At 37.9% G+C, this 26421-nt stretch overlaps 1 protein-coding gene across 7 annotated transcripts in view; it reads right to left on the bottom strand.

Moving 5' to 3' along the window:
* Positions 1-446: 446 nt before the first annotated feature.
* The window catches only part of NLK (nemo like kinase), a 148402-nt gene continuing 122427 nt past the window's right edge, over positions 447-26421 (bottom strand). Inside the window, exons 4-12 of one of the 7 annotated variants that reach the window (XR_014257664.1) lie at positions 25859-25965; positions 24289-24374; positions 19993-20202; positions 16767-16868; positions 11140-11226; positions 5952-6150; positions 4936-5029; positions 2121-2247; positions 447-1002 (exon numbers count right to left, since the gene is read on the bottom strand). Coding sequence is in view for 5 of the 7 variants with exons in the window: in XM_082442281.1 (XP_082298407.1) it covers positions 4246-4435; positions 4936-5029; positions 5952-6150; positions 11140-11226; positions 16767-16868; positions 19993-20202; positions 24289-24374; positions 25859-25965 (1075 nt within the window). In the remaining 2 variants the exon portion in view is untranslated. Of the gene's footprint in view, positions 2248-3669; positions 4436-4489; positions 4723-4774; positions 4844-4935; positions 5030-5951; positions 6151-11139; positions 11227-16766; positions 16869-19992; positions 20203-24288; positions 24375-25858; positions 25966-26421 lie in introns of those variants that run through there. The other 6 variants (XR_014257665.1, XM_082442285.1, XM_082442283.1 and 3 more) reach the window with 6 other exon arrangements.

Here is a 26421-nt window from a genome sequence, read left to right as displayed (position 1 = left end):
TGGAGGTACCTTTGGGATGCCAGGGGCAGGAGGCAGAAAGGAAGAGGAGGGAGGGGTCAAGCCCCCTTAGCAGTCTGCTGCATCCAGAGCAGCCCACTTTTGTTTAATATAATGGACTCCATTATATTGATTTCACATGAAAATAGGATTCTTTGCTTAAAAAAAAGTTTGAAAACCACTGGATTAGACTCTAAGGTCTGGAAAGACTTTCAAATTGCATATATTTATTTAAATCACAGTATCTTTGACATCAGTTAACTAAGTTTCCAATATGTTTTTGGCAATCTAAAGTCTGAGAAGATTAAAAAAAACCCCACAACTGATTTCCTCAAAGATTGAAATGGAAATATAAATAGGTAATGTCTCAAAACTTTGCAAATTCAGGATACAGGCTGTACTGAAGAGAAAATAAAGGAAAGGAATTGAAATAAAACAGATGACACCTCTTTTTCAAATGTCACATTTAATGTTTTCACCACTGTACTTCAAATCTACATTGTACAAAGTGACCAGTAAGTGTGCCACGGTAATTGACCAACCTCTGAGATTGTACCTTTCACACCAGTGTCTTCTTGGGCTCTTTTGATACTAAACACGTTTCTCATTCAAGTGAATTGAAATGCTTCAGTTGGGTTGATTCTCAGGAGCCTCATAAAAAAAAACAAAGATATTGCACCATCTTTGTTTAGTAATTCAATGTTTGTTTCTTTCACAGCAAATAATTACTTCATTGAAGTTAAAACTTCCAAACATAACTTATTAATAGTCTTCAAATTCAGCTCAGATCACTCAAGATGAAAATACTCTGCTAAATACAGATAACTTACAATAACTTTAACAGTTAATTGTCCATAACACACACCAAGGTTTTTCCTAGACCAATTTTAAGACGATCCATTAGTATTCCTTGTACAGGTGAAAAACGATCTTCAATTTTCTTGTCTTTTTATTTTTAATATAAAAGTTGGAAGGGACATTCAAGTTTCAAGTCTCCACATTGAACTTAAAAAAAAAAAAAATAGTCATCATCAGCATGTGGAGGTAAACAAGCCAAGTTGTATAACTCCAGGAGGTAGAGGCCTTCAATTTGTATTCATATATACATATGCACAGAAGAATTCAGTGTTCCAACAGAAAAAAGAATTTGTCAAAAAGTAATAAGTTATTTACTACTGTGACATTTCAAGACTCCCACAGCTTTGCCTAAGGACACAAACACATTTGACATAATTCCCTATGTGCCTTTTTTTGTGGCTTAAATTTTTTTTTTTAATTTGTTTTTGTCTTTTATTTTTTTTACTGTCCAGTGCAGGAAAAGTCTCACAAAATTTCACAGACCTAAAATGTGCAAGCTAGTTCTCTCTCTATACAGCAATGTTGGGATTCTTTTGAAATTAGCCCAGAAATGAATTATTTACACACATGAAAGATGCATGCTTGGGGGTTCTTTTATGTAAGAAAGAGCAGAAAAACTTCTAATAAAAATAGATTAAATATATATATATATATTTATACTGGGTAAGGAAAACAAAAGTTTAGTCTCTCCTAGTCACAAACTCATTCTCTCTACCAACAACATTGGATTTTAGACAGCACACATCACCGTCACGGCTCTAATGAGAAGCTAATTATAGGGCTTGATCATTAGGTGGCATGCCCCTCCCCCCTCCCCCCTCCCGAGGTGCAGCCACGATCAGCTCACGTGGCTCCATGATTGGTCGCAGGCAAGGTTTCCAGATTCTTTCGTTTTAGAGAACCCCAAATTTTCAGGAATGGCTCAAATATCAAAATGTATGACTGTCCTTTGTGTGTGTGTGTGTGTGTGTGTGTGTGAACAATCTCACTTCATTTTAAAAAAGAAAAACAAAACAAAACAAAAAACACAAAACCCCAAACTCCCAAATTTGGTTCAATTCTCTTTTGTTCTGAGGTGAGCCATAACAGCTGCACTAAATTCATAAAACATGTGCAACTCTGGGTAAAATATTTTTCTTCTAAAAGCACAACCACTTTACAAGATTAAAAGTCTAGTAACATTTCTAAATATTATTCATATCATACAAGTAGTGGTTGTTAATTTAAAACTTCATTAGTAAAATTACAGTACAAGCATGATTAACCTCCAGAATTGCAAATCCCAGACTCCAGTGGAAAGCTACATTACATCTTCAGTAGTACATTATCTTCCACCGTCACTCCCACACCAGAGGAGATGGGGGCATCTCAGACGGCTGAGCAACAGTGGAACTGGAAGAGAACAGAGACACGGTGAACCGGTTGTAGCACCACAAAAGGCACCAGGGCAATTCACTGCTGCCTGTTTTCCCCCTTCCTTTAAAAAAAAATTGTAAAGTCCATTCCTGGATTTTTATTTGTTTCTTTTCACTTCTCAAAAGGTGCATTTGTTCCAAATTGTTCATGTAAAGATCTGTATCTATAGTGAGGCGATATGGTACAGTAGCTAATGAGTGGGCTTGAAAGCAACACATCATTTACTAGTTGTATGACACCGAGCAAATTCCTTCATCTTTCCTCTCCTGGAAAGGGATGCTAGCCACCTCATAGGATATTGTGATGAATAAATGAGATAATGTATGTTTTTCACAGTGCCTACTTCATAATATAAATGGTAGCTATTATAAATAATAATGCCTATAAATCAGTCGGGAAAATAACCTTAAAGGATACAGAATTATCCATTTAAAAGTAGCTTCTCAAAATAAGGTGATTTTAAGTGGGGACCTACTTTGAATGAGCCTCATAAGCATTCTTTTATCAAGTTTTAATTGATAATTTTTAGCACTTGTTATCCACAGATCTGTTTTATCAGTTATTTCACATGTCTGCCTAATGTTGCCAAGATTATAGACTTGAGGGGGTTGTGTGTCACTTTGCTTCCTGGGGGCCCAGGATAATGAGTAACTTGCACCTGAAAGGTATTAAAACACCTAATTGACTCTTAGGGAAAAATATTAAAACAAAGTAATTTTAAATTTTATTTATTTATTTATTTTTGGCAGTGTTGGGTCTTCGTTTCTGTGTGAGGGCTTTCTCTAGTTGCGGCAAGTGGGAGCCACTCTTCATAGCGGTGCGCGGGCCTCTCACTATCGCGGCCTCTCTTGTTGCGGAGCACAGGCTCCAGACGCGCAGGCTCAGTAGTTGTGGCTCACGGGCCCATTTGCTCCGTGGCATGTGGGATCTCGCCAGACCAGGGCTCGAACCCGTGTCCCCTGCACTGGCAGGCAGATTCTCAACCACTGCGCCACCAGGGAAGCCCAACAAAGTAATTTTAAACCACAGGGAAGTAAAAAGGCAACTTAATTCCTTCTTTCTACAGGAAAATACATGGAAGGAATGAAAGTCACCTGATTTTAAAAATTATAAACAAAAATTCTTGACCTTGGTTCAGTAAATTCAATCAGCTTCAACACTATATCAAGGCCAATTAAAAGGAAAGTGAAGGGAAAGAGAAGCAAGGAGGAGAAGGAAAAAGGAAAGGGAGGAAGGCAGGAAGAGTGTGGCCTCTCAGATCAAAGCCTCCCTTCGTGCTGCTCTGTGATACCTGAGCCAGACCCTGTTCACCTTTTTCCTTCGCCACAGGCCCAATGATAACCTTTGTCAACAGGGGGCGCTGAAAGGGCATTGCAAGGCCACAGCATTAGGAAGCTGCTTCCCCTCCTGGTTCTGGTGTGCGTCTTTTTTTTTTTTTGCCATGGAAGGCCCAGCTTTGGTCTACCCAAACTTTCTGGCAAGTTCCTCTCCACCTAGCAGGCTATCTGACGGATCAGCTCTGCTCACCCCTTTTGTAAAGTCTCTTCACCACCATGCTGTGTTCCTGTGGCTCCTCTCCAAAGAGGTCCAAATCTTATTAGCCTTGGGTAGAGGGGCTTCCTCTAAGTTCTCAATTTCTCCCTTGTGCACTCTCCCTCAGTCCAGAGGGAGTACTTGCTTTCTGCATTTGCTACTTCGGACTCTTCAGAATCCTCTTGCATGCCTTTTAGTAGTTAACCATCTTTTCCTAGTTAATGCTTGTTATTAAATTTTCCCTGTTCATATTACTGGGTGTGGTTTCTTTCTCCTGACTGGACCTTGATTGATACAAGGAGTTAGAGAAAAAGAGATGGAGACGGTAAGGACAAAGAGAGATCAAGAGAATGACGCTTTCTAGGTTCTGAAGGAGGTTTATAGCTCTATAACCAATAAGACTATTGGTTTCTCTTTAAACAGGATACACCAGCAGTCCACCTATAAAATAGAATTTTCTCGCTTGTGGTTATTATTAAGGTGCTGGGGATGGCAGTGGGAACTGAGACGACCATGTGCAACTCCAGGACAGTGGCTGCCGTGCTGCTGGCAGAGGAAGATCCCCACGTACTTGACCAGGCAGCATAATGGGCATCTGGGGAACTGCCAAGGCAGCCACAGCAAACTGGAGCTAGTGTAAGAACAAATGCTTACATTTTTAACATGCTTTTTTTTTAAAAAAATTATTTATTTATTTATTTTTGGCTGTGTTGGGTCTTCGTTTCTGTGTGAGGGCTTTCTCCAGTTGCGGCGAGTGGGGGCCACTCTTCATCGCGGTGCGCGGGCCTCTCACTGTCGCGGCCTCTCCCGTTGCGGAGCACAGGCTCCAGATGCGCAGGCTCAGTAGTTGTGGCTCACGGGCTTAGTTGCTCCGCGGCATGTGGGATCTTCCCAGACCAGGGCTCGAACCCGTGTCCCCTGCCTTGGCAGGCAGATTCTTAACCACTGCGCCACCAGGGAAGCCCTTAACATGCTTTTGACTAAAGCCAGAACTCACAACAGAAACTTTCTGTTGGACCTTTTATCTATGTTATCTAATCTAAATAAAACCAGAAATATTCTGAATAACAAACTCACAATGGCATCCTTTTAATTCTAACAAGAAAGTCAGAATTACATCCATATAGTTACCTAATAAAGCTCTTAAAAGCAGCAGACTGAGGGTTGATGCAGAGAGGCACTCTGTTTCCTTTCTGCTGTTCCAAAATGAACTGATGAATAATTTCTGTGGAGAAAACAAATATCATACAACCCACGCCAATTTGCAGGCCTGGGAGCAGTGGATTCTCAGGTTAACTCTAGTCAGCATCTGAACGGCATTTCCTAGTGGTTTAGTTAAACACACACGTCATGTATCAGGCAGAATCCAGTGGAACTTTCCTGAAACCAAAATGACAGGTGCTGCTAAACGTAGGCAAAACCCCCCAAAGTGCCATTACAGGGGTTGGAAACCCCACAAGTGGGAGGTGTAAAATGGTCTATAAATTTGAGAGTGACTCCACTGGGTTGGCATTATAAATGAACTCTTCTAAATTGCTGGTAATTACTGCCTTTTTGAAAATCACTTAAAAAACCTCAGTTGGTATTTAGGTACATGGTTTCAGGCTGGTCACTTTGGGGACTACTCTCTTCTAAAATGTCCTAGAGCAGACACTTAAAACCACTCAGAATTCTGGATGTCTTTACCCGCCCCCCGAGTAGGAGATCGTGTCAGGAAACTTTATGAGCAGACAATCAGAAATCCCCTTCTTGTCATCATCCAAGGAATGATTCCCTCAGTGGATGTTTATCCTTTTAAAAACTTCGCATGTTATATAAAAAAGTCCAATATGTATCATTCCATGAAATCACACTGAGTGACTACATATTAAATATACTGAGTCACACTAAGTAAGTCAGCTTTGAAAACAAGAACAAAATGTTCATTCCTCTGCCGGACCTTCCCCTGGATATAAAATCAGTGTTTTTATAACACACACAGCTTTCTTGGCATATGTGCTCCAGACAAACAGCTGTATGCAAGTTTGTAAAACAAACATAGAAAGGTGCTTTGATCTCCATCCAGAGCTCAGCTTTCCACAGCCACATAACAGAAAATGTTACCAGTCGTCACCCCACCTGGCGGAGGGCCAAAAAAGCATACTCACCTTTAACCTGTCGGACAGAACTGAGGTTCTTCTCAAAAGTGTCATCAAACTTGGGATTGGTGATGGGCTCAAAGTCACTGGTATAAACTCTTCCAGTAGATGTGGAAAAGCAACATTTACACATACACGTGTGATATCGTAGTCGCCCTTCATCTAGGTAGGGGTGGGCTAAGGCATCCTTAGCGGATATTCTTTTGGACTGAAATCAAATTTAGAGACCAGCACATCAACACTGCAGATAAACACGACTGTCCACACAGGATCTTTCACGAGCCACAGTGACTGCTTTACACAGCTTATACTTAATTTATGGAACATCCTGTGTAAAGGGATAATTGCGGACGGTGAGGGTAAGAGAGTAATTGAGTTTGGAGGTGGGTAACGTAGCAGTAGAGGGAGTATATGATGTAAGACAACAAACTACTGTGATAAACCACCATACGCCACCAGAAAGCACTTAGCAGGGTCATTTCTAAGATCCTGAAAAGTTCCTACCTTGAAATAGATATATGCAGGGTCAAAAATGACAAATAACATGACATTCAAATATGTAATGCTTTGGAAGGGATATATTTACATTTAAAATAACAGTTATATTTTCTAAATATGTCTCAGCATTTAGAAGAGGTGTGATCATGGTGGCAATTTTACAAAGCTCCTTGAAACTTTTATCCTCTTGGATACCAAATCAACTCGGGCAAAAGCTTATCTGCAAGCTGCTGGAGTTGAGCAGCGGCTAATGAATGGCCTGTTTGCCACGTTTTGATATCCAGCCCAGTGTGGGTATCAGCAGCCTGGGGTTTTCTGGCTCTTCAGATTAGAACACTTAATATACTAGTTTCAGGTTACATAAACCATAAACTTTTAAACTCATTTCTCCATGAAAAAAAGAAAAAAGCTGTCCCTCCTTTTAGCTCAGTGGGTATGTAAGTACTACTGAGAGAAGGTGGATTTTAAAGGATTTAAGGATGACTCACTAGTAGAGAGTAGAACACAAACTGACACTTTGCCCTGCTTATAATATGATCCAGCACTTCACATAACACAACTAAAAAAAAGAAAACCATCTGCACTCAAACCAAAAATAACCGGATCACCGCAACTGGTTCTGGTCCCCCAAATAATAAAATGTTACATATTTCCCATAAACCTGGATTCCCTAAAAACACTTTATCTCTGATTTTTTGCTATGCTAATGTTAAAAGGCATGTCATGACCTCTTGGGATATGATAATAACAAGAGAAAGCTGCTGTTTATCTACCATGAAGAGATGAATGTAAGCTTCACAATCCTGGTTTTGTTCCTTTTGCTGCTTGTCATGTTTTGTATTTGGTGATGCAGCCCTTCTGAAGTCTGACTCACTAGCACACTTAGCAACTAAACTTTTCCTTTTCTTCCTAAATGAGTCCAGCTATTCCCAGAGGTTCCACTGGGATCAAGGTCTACTGTCAGAACCAAAAGAAACAGGACAGTACACCTTGCCTGGGTCTGGGCCCCTCTCAGTCCTCAGCATCTCTGGCCAGTCTCACGTGTGGGATTGAGCTCTTTGGCTTTTGCCCACTAAATCTGGTTATTGGCCAAGTCTATTTCTGTTTCTGACTGAGCATGGCTGACCGTGTCCAAACTCGTGGCAGCAGTGATTGAATCTGGGTTTTAATTTTATCATATGACCATTAAGTCACTTCTGTCAGGTGGCAGATGTCAGAAATTGGGTCCCTGTCAGCTGCCACCAGCAGATGGAATCTGGTTTCACTGTTAGTCTTTTTTGTTTGTCTGGGAATTCTGATATTTCCTGAAATTTCAGATGCAGAGCTGAAGAGATTTTGGTGTTTTCCTAACTATGGATGGCGCGCTCTGTGTTTGTATGTTCCTTGTGCACCAATATGGGGTCCTCTAAAGTGTCTTACCTAAGAGAAGCCTTTGAACAAAAAGTAAATCAAATCCCTAGCATGCAATGATCAACTTTCATTTCTCTAAACAAATTAAGGTCTCTTTGGGACTTCTTCTGAAACAAGGCTAAAGAAAGGAGACTGTCGTTTTTTAAGGGGTATGAACACTGAAAAGAAAAACTGTCCTGTTAAATTGAGGAAAAAAAAAATCACAAAATTTCTCAGATTTAATAGTGATGTTCTTTTGAAGGAATTGATGGTGCATAATTATGTCCTCTATGTCTTAATTACATCTCATTTAAGTAATCAACATTTGTAATAGATACGGACACTTCACTTATTTATATCCTAGATTTTGTTACTTTATCAAAATTGGCTCTTCTAGTTTTGAATAAGTGAAAAAATTTTCTATTTTACAAATATAAATGGATGTACTTCGTATACTTCTGAGGGGAGTTAATACATCGTATTATGAGATCTCTTAAAATCAAATGGAGCAAACTCCTATTGCAACTGGCTTTTAGAAACAGTATTAACACATTAAAGACATATAAAAAGAAATGGAAAGGTTTAAAAACATTATTCTTCCTTATGAATAAAATATTTTGGCTCTTTAGAAATTTTTGCTTGCTCAAGTTATAACTCAAAAGATTAAAAAAAGCTTTAATTGGGAGTTAAAATAATACTATTACTTGATTACTAGATTACAAAGTAGGCAAAATATTTCTCTTAAACAACTTAGAAGTTTTAATATCCGGTATATAATTGTATAAGATAATTGTATACAAGATGACTCTTTGGGCAAATCAGTCTGAGTTAATAGTTATAAAAATTTAAAAACACCTGTACAAATAATGCTAATACAATATTCTCATTTATATAAGAAGTTTTAGGTTTGTTTTCTCATAAAAAGCCTAATCATTTTGAATTTGATTTTTTTTCCTACTGGTTTTGCTGGTCAGATAAACTAATATTACTTTGTCTAAGATTATGGAATTGCAAATTATGTGTTAAACTAAATGAGATGAATCATAATAGGTAATGTGTTTCTAAAAAGAAATTATTTTGTATGCTACGAATCATAAAGACGTAATGAGTCAACTAAAATTTCAATCTCCTAATTCTTAGTTAGCATTAAGACCTTACTAACATTAATTTGAGTTAATAAGTGGTCTTTGGATATATGGACAACATAATTTTAATATACCTAGGCTCTTCATTAATACAGTATTGAGTAGCCATCAATAAACAGTTAAAAAAGATGTGCAAATACCTTTGGGTTAAAGTACATATGTATTGTTTTAAAGAACGTAAAAGAATGGGTGATGATAGGAAGATGTGTATGCAAGATAACAGTGTTTTTTTGTTTGTCAAGAGAAAAAACTAAATAATTGTCTAAATTCCTAATAATTATTGTTGTGCTTTAAAAATATTGCTTGTAACTGTTTACTGCCTTTAGATAAATTAAGGTCTCTGGAGATTTGTTTAATGTCATCACTATTTTGAGGTAATAAAACCCTCATTTCTTTCTTCTTAATGTATCACTAACCCTCAAATTTAACAGGTTAAAACCAGAATGAAACATTCTTTAAAAATGGTATCTATTTCTAACTGAACCCTCAGAACTAGAAAAAGAATCCTTAATATCAATCATAAACTAAATTCAGTAAGCATGTCAGATAAAAATTCCAGATAAATCATATCTCCTTCTTATAGATAAATCATATCTCCTTCTTATAGATAAATCTAATTTGTAACTATGACCACACCAAAGGTTTCATTTAATTAGGTGTGACAATCCCACTGTTACGGAATAAGGACTACAGTTCACATGTAGAACTGATGTCTAAAAGGCCTCCCAGGAAATATGCATGGTATCCGCTGTACAGTTCAGGAAATTCCAGCCTTAGAGTTCCAGCCATGAGCTCCTGGCAGGTCAGGATCATATATAAACATGGGATCTCAGAGAAAGAGGATACCCAACAGCTGTAAGTACTGCGGGTAAAACCTGGTACAGGTGAATTACACAGTTCCTCGTTCTTAATCTAAGTAGAACTAATAAAGAAAATAACATATTTCTGACACAGAAAAGTAAATTTAACCTCAGGGCTTTTAGAAAATCCTCAATGGGCAGACAGAAATTACCTCTGAAACCTGAAGTTCATGTGCCTCTAGTTTTGTTAACCATACAAAAGGTCTTTATGTATTAATCAACATCTCCTGTTAGCTACGCAGATAAAGTTGCGAAATAAAATATCAAACTAATGACACTAAACCACTAGCTCATTCAGCAAATTATGTGGCTGAAACTGTCCTTAATGGCAGGAACTTCACCACAAAGAGGGACTGTGGGAACAAGAATTGCCACTTTGTCTTGCTTCCCGTATCACTACATACCTCACATGCCAAAGTAAACAAAAGGAAAACAAAAACACCAACCAAACAAAAAATCCACTTTGCACCCTGAGATGTAATAAAAATAACTTGATCACTCTGATTGGTTCTGGTCCCCCAAATAATAGAACCCTGACTGTTTCCCACAAACCTGGACTTCCTAACAAAACATTTTTATCCCTAACCTTTGTTATGCTGACATCTGAAGATAGTTCTCACCTCTGTGGATTTAATAATCATGTGGGAAAGTTGCTGTTTTCTCATCATGAACAAACCAATGTAAACTTAATAACTCGTAATTTTGTGGGTATTTTTCCCCTTTAAATACCTGTTATATTTTGTATTTGGTGACTTCCATGTACTCTCGGCAAGTAAAATTTTCTTTTCTAAATGCTTCCGTTTTTTAGTCTTTGACAACATTATTGGCACAGATGTGAATAATGAATATTCTTTGGACAAATGAATAAATGAAGAGCTGAACTTTGCCCCAGAAGAGTCAAGTCTAGAAATGGCATTTGGAAAAGCCACCATTTCAACAACCCAGAGTAAATATTTCCTTACGCAATACAATGGGCAGATTTTTTTCAAATAATGTTAAAAAAATTTTTTTTTCCTAATTCAAATTGGTGTCAAACTCCTTTTGCAAATATTGAGATAAATAAGGATGGTACCGTTCCTTATCTCTCTTCACCTAGACTCTCATGTGTTAATACTCAAACTTCTGTGTGATGGGTGAGCATGATACACATGGAACTGGGGGCTGAAGTTTATCTTTTAAAAAGTCATTATTCATTAAAAAAAAAAAGTCATTATTTACGTTGCCCATCTATTCAAAGCCAGGATGTTTTTCTTAGAACACATATTTTTAATTCATTAAAAAAATATAAAAACAAACACTACTTACTGGATCAAAGACCAACATCCTGCAAAGGAGATGAACAGCTTCATGTGTAGCCTGGCTAGACAGGGTATAAAGTACAGGAAGAGATGGCTGTGAAAAAATAAAGAATTCAAATATGCAAGTGAGTCTTTGTGCAAGTAGATATGGAATACAGCCAATTTATGACAAGTTAAGTACCCAGCTCAAAAGGTGTATGCACATAAGTTTCAACTCAAAGGAAATGAGTATTCCCCTCATTAACCAGTCTTCAAAAGCAACAACAGTCACTGACTTTCAGTGGCATATTTTATATTGCATGATTACCCATTGTAGGTCAGAGCACAAAAGAGCCTATGAAAAATGAAAGCTAATCCTGAAAATATGGAGCTCCTGTTAGCCTTATATCATACACGCTTTGGCAAGAAGGGAAGACCAAACACACCCAAGGATGGGAGAAAAGAAGATTTAAAACCTTGGCTACATGCAAGTAAACTGCACAAAGTAGGCATGTGAACTATGTCTTACGGCAACATTACCTTGCTAAAACACTAAAGGAGCTTTAGGACACTCGGGAATTTACAGAATCTTCTAAGAAAGGATGACACCACTTTAGCACCGATTACTCACTCAATAACTGTCTTTTGTAAGTGGTAGGCATATCCACACACCTATATCTAACCCTCTTGCACAGAGGCAGGGAGATGACTCTAATGACCTGAGAAGCCACAGAGCTTATAAAGCTTTTATTTCGCTGCTTGGAGAGTCAGGGGGACAGAGCAGGTGAATGGCATCACAGCTCTGTCTCTCACGCAAGTAACACTAAAAGGTCTCCTTATATCTCAATCACGGGCCTAGAATCCTACTATGATAACCACTAACATCAAGTATTTTACATATCTGCCTCCTTCCCTCAGTTAAGCCGTAGAGGAAAATTCTACAAGAACAACAAGACACCTCATAATCATCAGGAGGTAATTATTCACTGTACAGATGTTTTCTTCAGGATCAAGAGTAACAGGAGATGAGATGGGGGTTCTAGTTTACTAACTAGATAAATCAACATCCTGAATCCCAGTATCCTTAAGTATAAAATGAGGAGGTTGGACTAAATGATCACTGAAGTTTACTTTAGTTCTAAAGTTGTATGACACTTGATAGGATTACTATAGGTAAAAAGCATTATGTGCACAGAACCCATATATAGTTGGCACTTGAATATCTGTAGATGGGAATTCCCTGGCAGTCCAGTGGTTAGGATTCTGCACTTCCACTGCAGGGGGCACGGGTTCAATCCCTGGTTGGGGAATTAAGATCCCCCATGCTGTGGGGTGCGACCAAAGAAAAAAAAAACCCCAAAACCCATATATATATACATATATATATATATATTTGTAGACCAATTTACTACTCCTTGATGCATTTACGTGTTTTCCTGCTAAAAATATGTAAATCTATGGCAGCTCTGAAATTATTTGTATTGGTCAAGATAAAGGAGGGGGGATTGTGGAGAGCGTGGGGAGAGGTTTTAACTTACAATTTACATATATTTTCCATAATAACTTTTTTATTGTGTAAAATGAAGTAATTTGATATTCTTAAAAGATTCCGATTCTTGGTTTGACGGTGAATAGCTGTGCTTTTTTTCACTGGCTTGTGCAGGATGGCAGCCAAATTCCAGTCAGTTTTTACTGACTAAAATGTCTCTCCATAAGCAATTCTTTTCTTTCCACTCTCAAAGTGAATCTACCCCTCATCCCATTTTTGTGGTGCAGGCAGGTTATAGGGAAGGGAACACTGGAATGAGTACTAGAAGACGCAGCTTCAAATTCTAACTCTGCCATCACTAGACTCAGATAAGTCACTTGAACCTTGGCTTTCTCATCCATTAGACTGCGCAAGTACAGACCTGCTGACCTACCACCATCACTGCTGATCATCTAACATCCACCAAGTGCCAGGCCCTGAGCTAGATGCTGGGACAACAAAGATGAATAACACCTCTCTGTGGGCAAGGAAAACATAAACAAACAGTTCCAGAGGCCATTGAATAGAGGATATAAGAAATATTAGAAGGCACAATTTATGACTCAAGGATAACTGGGTGTGGGATGGGGAGCTTGTGAAAATCAGGAGTGGATGTTTAAGGCTACCTGAAATTTTTAAAATCCACCCCCCCCCCCCAATATTATCTTTCTTTACAGAAGTATACCCCAACAAATACACTAAAAATAAGCCTAAGTTTCATTTCGGCCTAAACAGTCATTTGATATGCTTTCTCCTTTCCTGTGTTTATATTATATATGCAAGTTAAAAAGAGGGACAGAGAAAAAGAGTCAGTTCAGTCATGCCAGTACCTCTCTAGAATGACACCCATTAATAATTTAGCATTGGCTCCACAGGAAAAATGCAATACTAGAAATGCTGCATTTCTAATTCCATTTTCTTCCCCTCTAATTTACCAGCCATTATGCCCGGGCAAGAGGCCCTAGATGGTATATGCCACAGTCATCATGAGCCAACTGCAGAGTGTGGTCACCCCGGCAGCATCGGCCAGCCTGCACAAGGCCTGTTAGATGTTCCTGATAGTCTTCACCCGGCAGCAGAGAAGCTGAGCTCCTCAGTCAGCAGCGTTAATTGAGTTGCACCGTGCGCGGTGCACTCTAGTAAGCATTCTTGGGGTTATACGAAAGAAACCCCCGACTGAAACATAAGAAGTTTGAATTGAATGAACTCTCTACCATACTCTGAGTCTCTTAACTGTAAGATAAGGTCCCTGTCAGGGGACAGGACCATTTTCACCTCAATGAAAATATTTTACCTATTTCTGACACAATTAGCTGAGAACAATCTGAGGAATGATGAAGATCTAAACCTTATAAGAGATGAACAAAGGGACTAAGGGCTGATAAGAGACTTTTCAATCCTATCAAAACGGCGGTGCCTCAACAAGTATCTGCCTTAATAGATCCCTGGGCCATGGCAGCTAAGATTTTGAGTTGTGGAAAAGAGATAATAAATTAAAAATGCCATATAGTGTTCTTGTCTGCCCCCCGTTTCCTGACTTTAAGGGAACCACTCCCTTTCTCACTCTCAAATCAAGTGGTTTGGCTGGGCTTGATTTCAATCTCTGAACTCCAAGGATGGGTACCTGACCCAGGCCTGGCCAATCATATGGTATATTCCCCTGAGCACCACGACTGGTTCCAGGATGGGCACACAGTTAATACAGGTCAGGAACATACGATGGAATGGATAAACTAACACACACCTCCAATCCTTTTATCCCTATCTAACTTTATTAACTGGGATAGAAAAGACCCATTTTTTTTTTAGCTTCTCTTGCTATCTCGGAGGCCACATATCACATAGTTCTGGACAACGACATATAAGCAAAGCTTTGCTAGGCAGGCTTCTGGGAAAACTTCTGCTTTCCCGATAAAAGGAACAGATAGTGCTAGTTCTCCCTCCTTCCTCCATTTTTTTCCTTTGAATATGGATATGATTTCTGGACAAGCTACAGTCATTTTGTGACCATGAGGCAATAGGCAAGAGACTATGAAGTCAATATTCTAAAGATGGCAGAGCAGAGAGAAAGGAAAAAACTAAATCCTCTATGACATAATTGAGCTGCTATGCCATCACCAGACTGCCTACCTCTGGGACTTCATGATATGAGGAAAAAAATAAACTTCTATTTCTTTAAACCATTGTAAGCAAGGTTTTCTATTACTCATAACCAAATACATTCCTAATGGAATCAGAGACCTTCCAAATATTTTTATGGCTATTTGGGAAAGCTCTTTCCTGAGGATTGATATGCTAATAGAACGCAGGGCTGGACTACTGGTTCCATTTTTGCAAACACGGGGGGGAAGCCTGTCTGAAAATGAAGCCACCACATAGGAAAACAGAACAGAAGAGAGTCAGATTCCTGGCATGAAACATCACTTGACTACCTGAATCCAGCAGAGCCTGAAGTCAGTGGAAGCTCAAGACTTTTCAGTTATATGAGCCAGTAAGTTCCCTTTTTTGCTTAAGTAAGTCAGTTTTAACTGTCTCAGTGGAAAGAGTCCTGACTGATGCCACATGCAAGTATGTATATTAATCAACCAACACAAGTATATTAATTTGAGGCAGTAATCTGTGACTTTAAGAAGACAGCCAATAAGGTTCTCCTTCTGTATATGTATATTTTTTATAAAGTCCCAACAAATAATAGTACATATTTCTGTACAAATTATGTAAATAAATGCATAGAAAAATATGTCTGGAAGGATACTCTAAAATTAATCCAGAGGAGACTAGGATGGCGTGGGGGTAGCTATGGATGACTAACTCTCTGTAAAGTTTTTATTTTACATGTACTCACATATTACTTGCATATATACAAACAAAATTTAAAAAAACTGCTTTGAAGGTATATGCGCCAGGTATTGATAAATTAGTTTAATATTCCCGATACTGGCCAGTAAACTGAACATAACAGATCTTGTTAGTTCTTTCTATTTATATAGAACCTTCCTCTAGGTTAAGACTTACTGTGCTCTTCTAAGGGAGTTAGGGCCCAAATGATTCTATACTTCTAAACTAAATGCAACAGAAGGACGTCACCAGCAGGGGGCTATTTAAAATACCAGCACCTACATCTCTAGTAGTAAATCTACATTTACTAGTTCGGGCTGGTTTTAGAAGATAACACACTTTACCCGTTGCCCTTTTTGCCTGTGAAAATGGAAGCTCTGGAGTCACTAGAGTCACAGAGAGGGAACCACAAGGGAAAGGTAAGGCCTTGACCAAATGTCTGGCAGGTAATTTGAGAGGACTGTTAAACTCAGTCTGTCATTTCATCTATCAATTAGATCAACCAGATCTTCTAATGATCAATCAGATCATCTAAATGCCCAGTTTAAAAGAAAGCAAGGCAAAGCCCAGGAAAATTAGTTGCCGAGTCTTCCTGTTCAAGCCTTCTCTCTTCTGTTTCGGTTTGTTGTTCCTAGGAAAAGTATTCCCCTTACTCACTCTTCACATCATTAAGCTGTTTTGTCCAAAGGAGATTAGGAAAGTGCTTCTAAAAAATGCTGCTAAATCGACAGGGTGGAGATAATAACCATCTTGTCTTTCTCAGCAGTGACTTGGCTGGTTGCAAGTAATATTGATCAGTGCAAATCTGGCAATCTCTCTTCATACTTCTTTTCTAACAACATTCACATCTGATTCTGTGTTAGTGGCAAGAGTGCAATAGAAACAGCTTCACATTCCTGGCTGGAATAAGAGATACCAGGTATTTCGGCTCAGTATGTGGAAAGGATATCTTGAGTATACATGCACTAGGTTATGGTACTGAGGTCAAAGCTCCACCCCCAGTAACTTTTCCCGGACACATCAAAAACCAGGAGACAAAAGCCCGGGGTCGTTTATTAGCAAAGGTGCTACAAAAATATTTACTATTTCCTATAGCATTGGGAATTACTATATTCTATTGGGTTTGACAAATATTTGAACATTTTCTTACTTATGGCCATGACATAAAAAAATTAATAAAACCTACAAGTAATGCTTTTGTTTAAAAATTCTCATTTCATTATTCTGTTGGAAGAAAACTCTGCCCAAACAGATGGTTACCAGATACAGAGCCCTTCCTCTCCTCTTACCTGTTTATGAGGACCCCTGAGTATGTGTGCCTTAGCACCTTCACAAGCTGTCCTCATTGCTTCCAGTGATGGTGTGCCCAAGAGATCTGTGATCAAATCCAACTATGAGGAAACATGAAGTACAGATGGATAGTAAGCTCATGGAAATAACATTTCATTACTCTTCAGTCACAGCGTTAGAGATGAGGACCAAACTCGGGGGGAAAAGAACATTAAGGCAAGTTCCAGATTAACTGGTAGGAGCCTCTACTTTCACTTTCTGGCCTTTTTTTTTTAAAAAAACCAAACAGATAAATGTTTATTAGCAATCCGTAAGATACAAATAGAGAAAATAATTTTGGCAAGCATGTCATTCTAAGGCTATAGTAATTTAGGGTCTGCATCTGCCTGCCCCGTGTCTTGATACCGCAGCCTCTATGATCCTTGTAGAAACGAACTGCTCTCTCAGTGATGGCTAATGACTATTCTGTTCAAACAGTTAATCAATGGATTCTGATGCTTCAAACGGATTCAGGCTCATCAAGGAGCTAATCCAAACCAGGCAGCTGTGATTTAGTAAATACTCAGAACATTCACACCTGAAATAAAAGCTAAGTTTGGGCCAGTGCAGACCCTTTACATTCTAGTTATGCTAGAAATCTCTTATACTGGAGAAAAACCGTGTGATTTAGAAAACTATGACACCGCATAAGGCCACACCTAATTAGCTGTGCACAATAAAGGAGACCAATAAAAATGGTCTTCTCACAAACAAGTCTTTGGAGGTAGCAAACTACCTTAACAATTTTCTTTAGTGCTATGATTGTTCTAATTTCATAACCCAATTAGCAATAACATTTCATTCTAATTCCTCCAGGATGGAAAATTCTTATCCAGAGAATACTTATTTTCCTGGTTCTGGGGCTGCCAAATACAAAGCACTATTTTCTGCACTTAACTAAGCTATGGGGTAGCCATCAGTATCACTGCCCTCCAGGATAATGGAGATTCTCAAGTAGCTTGTTTTGCACAGAATAAAAGATCTCTATATAAAAGCTCTTTGGGAAAAGTGTGTCGGCGATACTTTTGGACCTCTAACAACTACACTAAAGGCCGAAGGAAATGACTGGCTCATGAAAACAAATGGAAATACTGAGAAAGTTGTCTAAAATGGGTCAGACCTATGGATGAGAAACATTTTTATGAAGTCTGCTGGTACTACAGTACATAGGGTATTTATTTCTCAAAGATAAAAGAGAAAATGCTACAGAAAATATCTACTTCCATTTAGAAGTTAGACTCTTTTTTCATTTTAGATCTTGATTTCTCACTCCAAAATACACTGATGACTGATAGATGTGAAGGAGACTTCAGCGGCTACATCAGACTGGCAAACTCAAGACCTATGTTATTTCTCTAGAAAACGAGATATTTGAATCCCGTTCCAGTTGCTTCACACTTTCCTTTGTACATTCTTTTCAGCAGCAACCCAAGATCCTTGTTCAATATATAGTATTTGAACAACATCTTAATTTTTACTTAAGCTTTTCTGTATGGCAGCTTATGTCCAGATATGACATACCATCTTACAGGTAAGTCTGTTAAACTCTACCTTCCAAAGAAATTGAATAGTAAAGTGAATATTATCAATAGTATCCAACATTAGATTATATATGATAATTTTTTATCACCAGGATCAGTTTTTAAAGATGTAAACTTAAACAAAAAGACTGAATGTATAGCACAGAAATAAATTTAAATGTTGATCAGAGCATATATAGTTTCTAATGTATCAGTTAACAATTCTTGGTAGATAGAGCATAAAGGAAATGATTTCACTTTTGGTCAAGTGCATGAATTATTTACAAAGATACACAATAGTTAGGGTGATCTTTTAAAACGTGATCAATCAAATCTTAACACTCCCTTGCTCAAAACCCTTGCTCAAAAACAGAGAGCTTTCCATCACACTTTGGATCGAATAAAATCCAAAGTCCTTATCAGGTCAGGCTCTTTCTCTGTGACCTCATCTCTTACATACTTTTCCTTAATCAAGCCATCCCTCCAACACGCCACACTTGTTCCTGCCTCAAAGGGCTTTGTTATACTGGTTGTCCCTTTTGTCCCAGGTATGCTCCTGGCCTCACCTCTGTCCAGGCACCTTCTGGTTGTCCCTTTTCCTGGAATAATTCTTCCCGGTATCTTGCTCCCTCATTTCACTTGGGTCACTCCTCAAATGTTACCCTTCAAAGAGTCCTTTAGCACTGCTCTGCTCCATCATCATTCTCTATCCCTAACCTGGTTTAATTTTTTCTTCATAGAATTTATCATTACTTGGGATATTTATTGGTATACTTATTTTCTATCTCATGTGAAAGTTTCACAAAGCTTTGTCTTATTTATGGCTGTATCCCTCACACCCTGGCACACCACGACCACCAACATAACTGCTAACATTGTCTAAGTGCTTACTAGACCCCAGGCCTTACTTTCAGCTTTACCACTTCATTTAATCTGCACAACAATCCTCAGGAACAGTTTAACTTGCCCAAGATTTGATAGATAGCAAATGGCAGAGCTAGGATTTGAACCCACCAATTTGATTCTACGGCCTGACTCATCATTGTTACGTTATTCTCACGCAAACAATATTGTTAAAATTTATGAATAAAAAATACTTAGGAATTACCCCAAAGAAAATATGGGTAGTAATGAATTAGCTATAAAGACAGACAGTTAAAGTATAATATCATGAACGGTTTCCTAAAGCTACAGTTTAATCAGCTCCTGATGTTCTCTGCCACATTTAAATATTTTAGCTCAATAAAGGTTAGAAAGGTTTCTAAATGTTCATAAAGAAGTCAACACTTAAAATTTATATTCTAAGCACAAAGTGTAAGTACATTAAGTCACCAAATACATTTTCATGTCAGATCCATTCAGTTAGAAAGAACAGAGGCCCTCTAACCACTGAAGATTACACCTGTGCAAACTGTTACATCGGAGTCTGCTGCCATGCATCAGTGTGTGTAATAAAGTCAACATTCCCTCTAATAGGCTCGTAAGTTGCAAAATCAATCTCTCTGTAATCTTCAACTTCATAACTTTCTGAATTTTAAGTGAACTTGAATTTGCTAAAAGCAATTTAGACAGTACAATGAATAAGCCCAAGACGTGTGCAAGATGGTTTTTCCTTTAAATCTGTAACAGAATTGAAAAGCTCCTAAAGCCTCAAGTGAAATCATACCTGCTGAATGGGACTCTGTGCCTGAAACAGTATTCTTCGTCCTAGTAGTTCTGCAAAGATACATCCGACAGACCAGATGTCAATAGCATTGCTGTAATGACGGCTGCCCATCAGGATTTCCGGAGCCCGATAATACTGAGTAACAACTTCCTGAGTCATGTGACGGGATTCATCTAATTCTTCCACTCTGGCCAATCCAAAATCACAAATCTAAATAGAAAAGATTATCAAAATATTGTCAAACAAATATATTTACAAGTGAAAAAGTAAAACAAAATAACAAAAAACTAAAATCTTGATAGACCTCTGAACTTTGAAAAGTTTTCAATGATATAGGTAGAGTATATTTGTGTCAATATAATTTGATCTTATTTGGATGAAAGGGAAGAAAATTCTCAAACTTCCATATTTTTATATAAAATGATATATTATAAGATATGCTTTTCACTTTTCATCTGTTTTCAATTGTAGCTAAACAAACAAACAAAAAGCAGCTGAATGCATACTTCTAGGTTTAATGAACAAATCAAGCTAATTTATTTTCAAGGCTGGCTTATGGAGGAAGATATTACAAGGAAAATCTTGAAGACCTCCTGAGCTAACTATGTTCACTATCTTTTTTTTGTTTGTTTTTGGCCCACCACATGGCTTGCAAGATTTTGGCTCCCCCCACCAGAGATGGACCCTGGGGCCCCGGCAATGAAAGCGCCAAGTCCTAACCACTGGACTGGAGGAAATTCCCATGTGTTCACTACCTCAATGGAATATATACGGTAAAATTTCTTTAAAGCTATGGGTTTCAAACGGAGTCCTGCTGAATCCAGTTCTGAGGAGGTACTTCAGGAGTTCCGTTAACATTTTACCTAAACTTCACATGTATCTATTTAAAATACACACTCAAATGTGTGAATATGTCAAAATGTAGCACACTGTAGAATACCAATGCTAACAGGTTCCTTCATTTCTTCACACCATAAACATTTAATTAATTGAGTGCCTGTTATATTTTAGACAGTATGCTAGAACTTGGAGACATAATGGTAAATGAGAAAGACTGGTTAATTTACATGCAGACCTAGGAATAAATCTTTTCTTGCTCTTTCTGTTTAAGTGAAAAATATTTGGAGGTTGCAAGGTGAGCTGTTAGTAAATAGCAGCAGTGCCACCACCAGCAACTTCTGCTTATTTTCAGGAATTAAGATTTTCTTGATACTGGGCAACCAAAACAAAAACTGGGAGCACTGAGGATAAGAGAGGAATGACCATCTAAGCTCCAGTGTTCTCACTGATTAACTCTGAGCCAATATTATAAGGGACAAAATAACACTTTTTATCTGTCTTCTAAGTTGAGGTCCCAGCGTAATATTTCATCTGAAAAAAGGGTCTGGAGGCTTAAAAAAATTTGAAAACCACTGCTTTAAAGAAAGCAAATTTTACCCCTAATTTTTGGCAATCCTCTCTTTTTATCTTGAATGTATTATGTCTGGTCACATCAAATGAATTCATGTTTGTATGTGGGGATGAAGAAGTATAAAGCCAACATCTTTAAAACTTAAAAATGAAAGTAAATTTCCAGACCACACAAAAAAACTATACCAAAAAGGAAAAAACGCATATGTTGTTTATCAAATCCTCCCAAAGGCCAGTGTTCAAATAACACATAATATTTAAACGCTCTATTACTTGGCCAAAAAATTTTAGGATATCTTTTAAAACAAAATAAAACTAAAGGAAAGAACTTAAATCCACTTTATTTTTCTTGTATTTATACTAAAAAAAAAAAAAACCAACCACCTACCCAGCAGAAAATGTTTTCTCTTATAAAACAGATCTGGAATCATTTTTGGCAATTTATCTGGAAGACAGGCTAAATTCAAAGTAAGAAGCTTATATGGTCAGATAACCAAAAAGATATTGCGATTTCCAGCAAAATTATCTGTTTTGTGCCTAACAGTAAACAAAATATATTCACAATCTGAAAGGATGTTAATTAAAAAAAAATGTTTTATCATAATTATTTTCTATGCATTTTTACATTTTAAAAGAGAGAATTAGCATCAGTAGACTGGCACTCTACTCTGGCTTTTAAAAGTAGGTTGCTAAGACAAGTTAAAGGAACAGAGCAAAATTTCAATTTGTTCTGATCTGTATGTTGTTTATTCATAAATGACATTTTCTTTTAGTTACTCATTCATGTAGCCAGAGGTTACAATACCGTAACGATTTGGAAAATGGACTGCAAGCAGTTAATGGCATCAAGCATGACAGATTCTACACAAATGCTTTGTGAAGTTCTCCAACCAGAAACTGAAATAAGAAGAAACTGGCTTAAATTGTCATAAAGTGATTTGGTCTGAATAGGACAAAGAATTCCTGACTATAAGGTTTTTTTTTAAAAAAAAAAAAAAACAGGATTTATTTATTTATTTATTTACAAAATCTTTACTTATTTATTTATTTTTGGCTGTGCTGGGTCTTCATTGTTGTGCGCGGGCTTCTCACTGCGGTGGCTTCTCTTGTTGTGGAGCATAGGCTGTAGGTGCACGGGCTTCAGCAGTTGCAGCACACAGGCTCAGTAGTTGTAGCTCGCGGGCTCTAGAGCGCAGGCTCAACAGTTGTGGTGCATGGGCTTAGTTGCTCCACGGCATGTGGGATCTTCCTGGACCAGGGCTCGAACCCGTGTCCCCTGCATTGGCAGGCGGATTCTTAACCACTGCACCACCAGGGAAGTCCCTGACTATAACGTTCTTAATTTTTTTTTTTAAGAATTAAAATAGCTTATGGGGATAGGTTACAGCTCTTATTTTTTTATTTTTATTTAAAAATATTTATGTATTTGGCTGCGCCGGGTCTTAGTTGCCACGTGCAGGATCTAGTTCCCTGACCAGGGATTGAACCCGGGCCCCCTGCACTGGGGGCGTGGCGTCTTAATCACTGGACCACCAGGGAAGTCCCTACAGCTCTTTTTAAAAAGTGAAAAGGTGGCAGGGGAATGAACTCAATGACCTATAGAAGGAATATTTACTTCAGTGGTTTTTGGGACAATTAATTTTCTGTTGAAACAACAAAAGAATGAACTACAATATTAGTTGTTTTCAGGGAAGATATGAAAAATAGGTGTTTTAAATCTTTCTAGAGTTAAAACAGGAACAGAGTTCTTCAAGGATAGAGTGAAGGGAAATTTTTTATTCAAAAGCAGTATAACACATCAGCTTTTGAAGAAAATTGGCCCGCAGTTTAAAGAAAGCATTTAAGATAAAAGTGAAATTCATTTATATACTTGGTTTTAAGGTTTAGTTTAACTGCCAACAAGCTAAGTACTAATGACAGTCTTGATTATGTTTAAAATAAGACAACACTTATAAACAGTTCTTTTCTTTTTCAAATATATTAGTTGAAATGTTAAGAATATTTACTGTAGACTGAAGCACCATATAATACTTTAGCCACTCATAAAATAAAAGGAATTTTAATTTGCTTACACAGACATGACTCAGCTCTAGGAAGGCCCTTATCTCTAATTTCTATGATAGGGAAAAATATGGTGGGCCCCTCACTATTTAGGAGCTCTGCTAATACACATCTCTATTAGGGGTAGGGTATATGTACACATGTGGATTTTGCTATTTGTGAGCCACTCTAACAAAAGACAATGGGGTGGGGATGGTACTGGGGTAAGACTAAAAAACTGAAATTGACATCTTGAGATTTGCGGGCTGCTAACCATAATAAATCCTGTAATCAATACCCTTTCAGAGGGATAACTGAGAATTGGCTACTGTATACCATGGAAATACATTTGACCCTTTCCTGGCTTAGTATTTTCACTTTTAAATGTTTCTATTTCCCTACTTTGCTGCCTCAGTCAAACAGCATATAAAAATGTTAGCTGTGCAAAAACATAGACAGTCTTCTTAAAAGCCACACTTGATTCTTACGTAAGTAGAAGCTTACTGGTCTTCCAATCTTTCTTCCGACATACACTTCCTTTATAAGGGAACAATCTGAAAAGAAATCACCTTCTCTATTCTTATTTCTAGTCACACTGCAATTCCAATTCCAATGTTTCCAAAACATGTGCAAAATATCATGAAGAAACCATGAGCCAAGACTACAAGTTAGTTACTATGTCCATGACTAGTGATATTGCTAGATATTGCTAGAGAACACTGGGTTCTTTAATTTTTGGTAAAGTGATGAAAATAAATTTAACCATTTCTTTCACAAAAACATGTTCTTAAACATGCCTTGACGTTCCAATTTTTTCTTACATGTTTAAATAAACTGAAAAGCTACCTTTAGAACACAGTTGCTGTTCACAAGGAGATTCCCTGGCTTAATGTCTCGATGTAAAATGCCAGCTGAATGGAGATATTTCAAACCTGAAACAACAAACAGATTTAACTGCAGATACTTAATTCCTTTTACTCAACCAACGATTTGGGGAAAACCATAGAGACAAGAGTACAGTATTTTAAATTGTTCTCTAAATAACTGCATAATGAACATTATTAAAAGCTTGACTTAGTCCTACCTCAAAAAACTATAATTTTGCTACAGTAAAATAAAATGTCATCAAAGGTTTGAACAGTCTAGAGATAATGTCCATAATTCGAAAGATTATTTAGGTTTAAGTATATAGACAAGCGTTCCAAGCACTGGAGTTAAGGCTGACCAGACCAGTAACCTTGAATTGTTCACAAGTGTGGCTACTGGAGCTCTGCTATTGATACTCTCAACCCGTGATTGTGAGCTGCTCCCACAAAATAGTTCCCATCAACCAGCAGGGAGCCTTTCCCAGGACAGATCTTCATTGATGAGACAAAATTCAGAAACTTGCCCAGGTTTGTTGGTAGTATTCTCCACCACTAAGAATCAAGAGGGTAATTACTTTAAAAATATTTTTGACATCTTGAAAGACTGTAGGCTTTAGCACTGCTCAAGATCACAGCTTCGAGGTTGAGTCTTCTGAATAAAATATAGCAAATCCCATTTTTTTTACAAGTGTGAAAAAAAGATCCAATATCCAATATCTCCCCTCTACCCCCACCCCACCCCCATCCCCAAATCTATAGAAGGTGAACTTTCTAGCTTTAACACTGTGTATGTACTTTAATTCTTTTGGCAGATGCTTGTCAATTTTTATAAAGAATGTCTTAATTCTTTGAATCCCGTGGGAGAAAAAAAGTATTTTACTAGGTAAGAAAACTTTCAGTTTTAAACAACTCTCCATTTGTAAGAGCAAAATTCTGAAGGACACACCTGATGGCCAGAGGAAGCTCCAACAATGTCAGCCCAAATCGCTTTTCTGTCGAGTCAGTGCTCTTTAATGAGCCAGCCTAGAGAATTAGTTAGCTGGCTGTTTCTGTCAGTCTCCTCCATGCTTGAAGAGTCATTTTGCTTTTCTAGAGTTGAACTCAGGCACGCCTGCCAACACTCAGGCCAGGCCCACCTACTGCTGGCTTGAAGAATGTATGTTATCCATAGGGAACACAGTTCCTTTTCAATTTAGTCATCTGATGCCAGCCACACACTCCTACTAAAGGCTGTTTAGTGGAAACTTTGTGACAAAGCATTCCTGTTTGACAAACCATCTTGCTTATTTACCTCCCTATATTAACCCCCTCGGCTACCTAATGAATTAGATAGGGCCTTCTCTTCCATCACCGAAAATAAGAACCACTTGGCTACCCTTAAAAGCCTCTTATTTAACATCAAGTATAGAAATTATTAAATATACCTTGGTCAAAAGAAAGAAGTTGTTAGGGAAGAAGTAAGCCTTGGAAGGTCAGATTAGTTCAAATGAAAAGCAAAACATTTCATTTATACAGTGACACTACCTTTTTCTTCATAAAGAAAATCTTACCTCGCAAAATCTGATAAAGAAAAACTTTGACATGATCTGAGCTGAGTGGTTGAGGAGAGACGATAATTTTATGTAGGTCACTCTGCATCAATTCTGTGACAACATATCTTGAGGTTTCAAGTTAAGGAAAGTTCTGAGAATTCAGCCCCCAATCCCTGCAAAGTAGGTACCAGGCCTAAATAACTTCTGTTCTTAAGGCTGGAAAAAGCTTAGGGAAAGAAAGCTTCTAGACAGCATGAAAGAGGTGACAATTCCAGCCCTCACGAGATAAAACACTGCCAAAACTAAAGAATTTTAAAAAGTTAGCAGAAGTAAACAACCAAGTGACTTCACTATAATTAACATTATAAAAGAGAAAAATAAGGGTAAATATTTTCAGTGACAGCTGGGCCAGGAAGAGTGTGAAGACCAGTCTGAGGGTCTATTCAGACATGTTACTGGAGTGTCCTTTGACCCCAAGAGAGGGTTGTTGGTCTCACCCTAGGCCACCATGGCACCAATGGAAAAGATGACAACCTACCTATCAACTGTGGCTTAAGTTACTTTATAAAGTATGGCACTCC

Source organism: Balaenoptera physalus (genome assembly GCF_965194825.1).
Source record: "Balaenoptera physalus genome assembly, chromosome: 20".
Classification (NCBI taxonomy): Eukaryota; Metazoa; Chordata; class Mammalia; order Artiodactyla; family Balaenopteridae; genus Balaenoptera; species Balaenoptera physalus.
The sequence above is the reverse complement of the archived record's forward strand: the minus strand, read 5'-3'. Positions and strand labels throughout refer to the sequence as shown.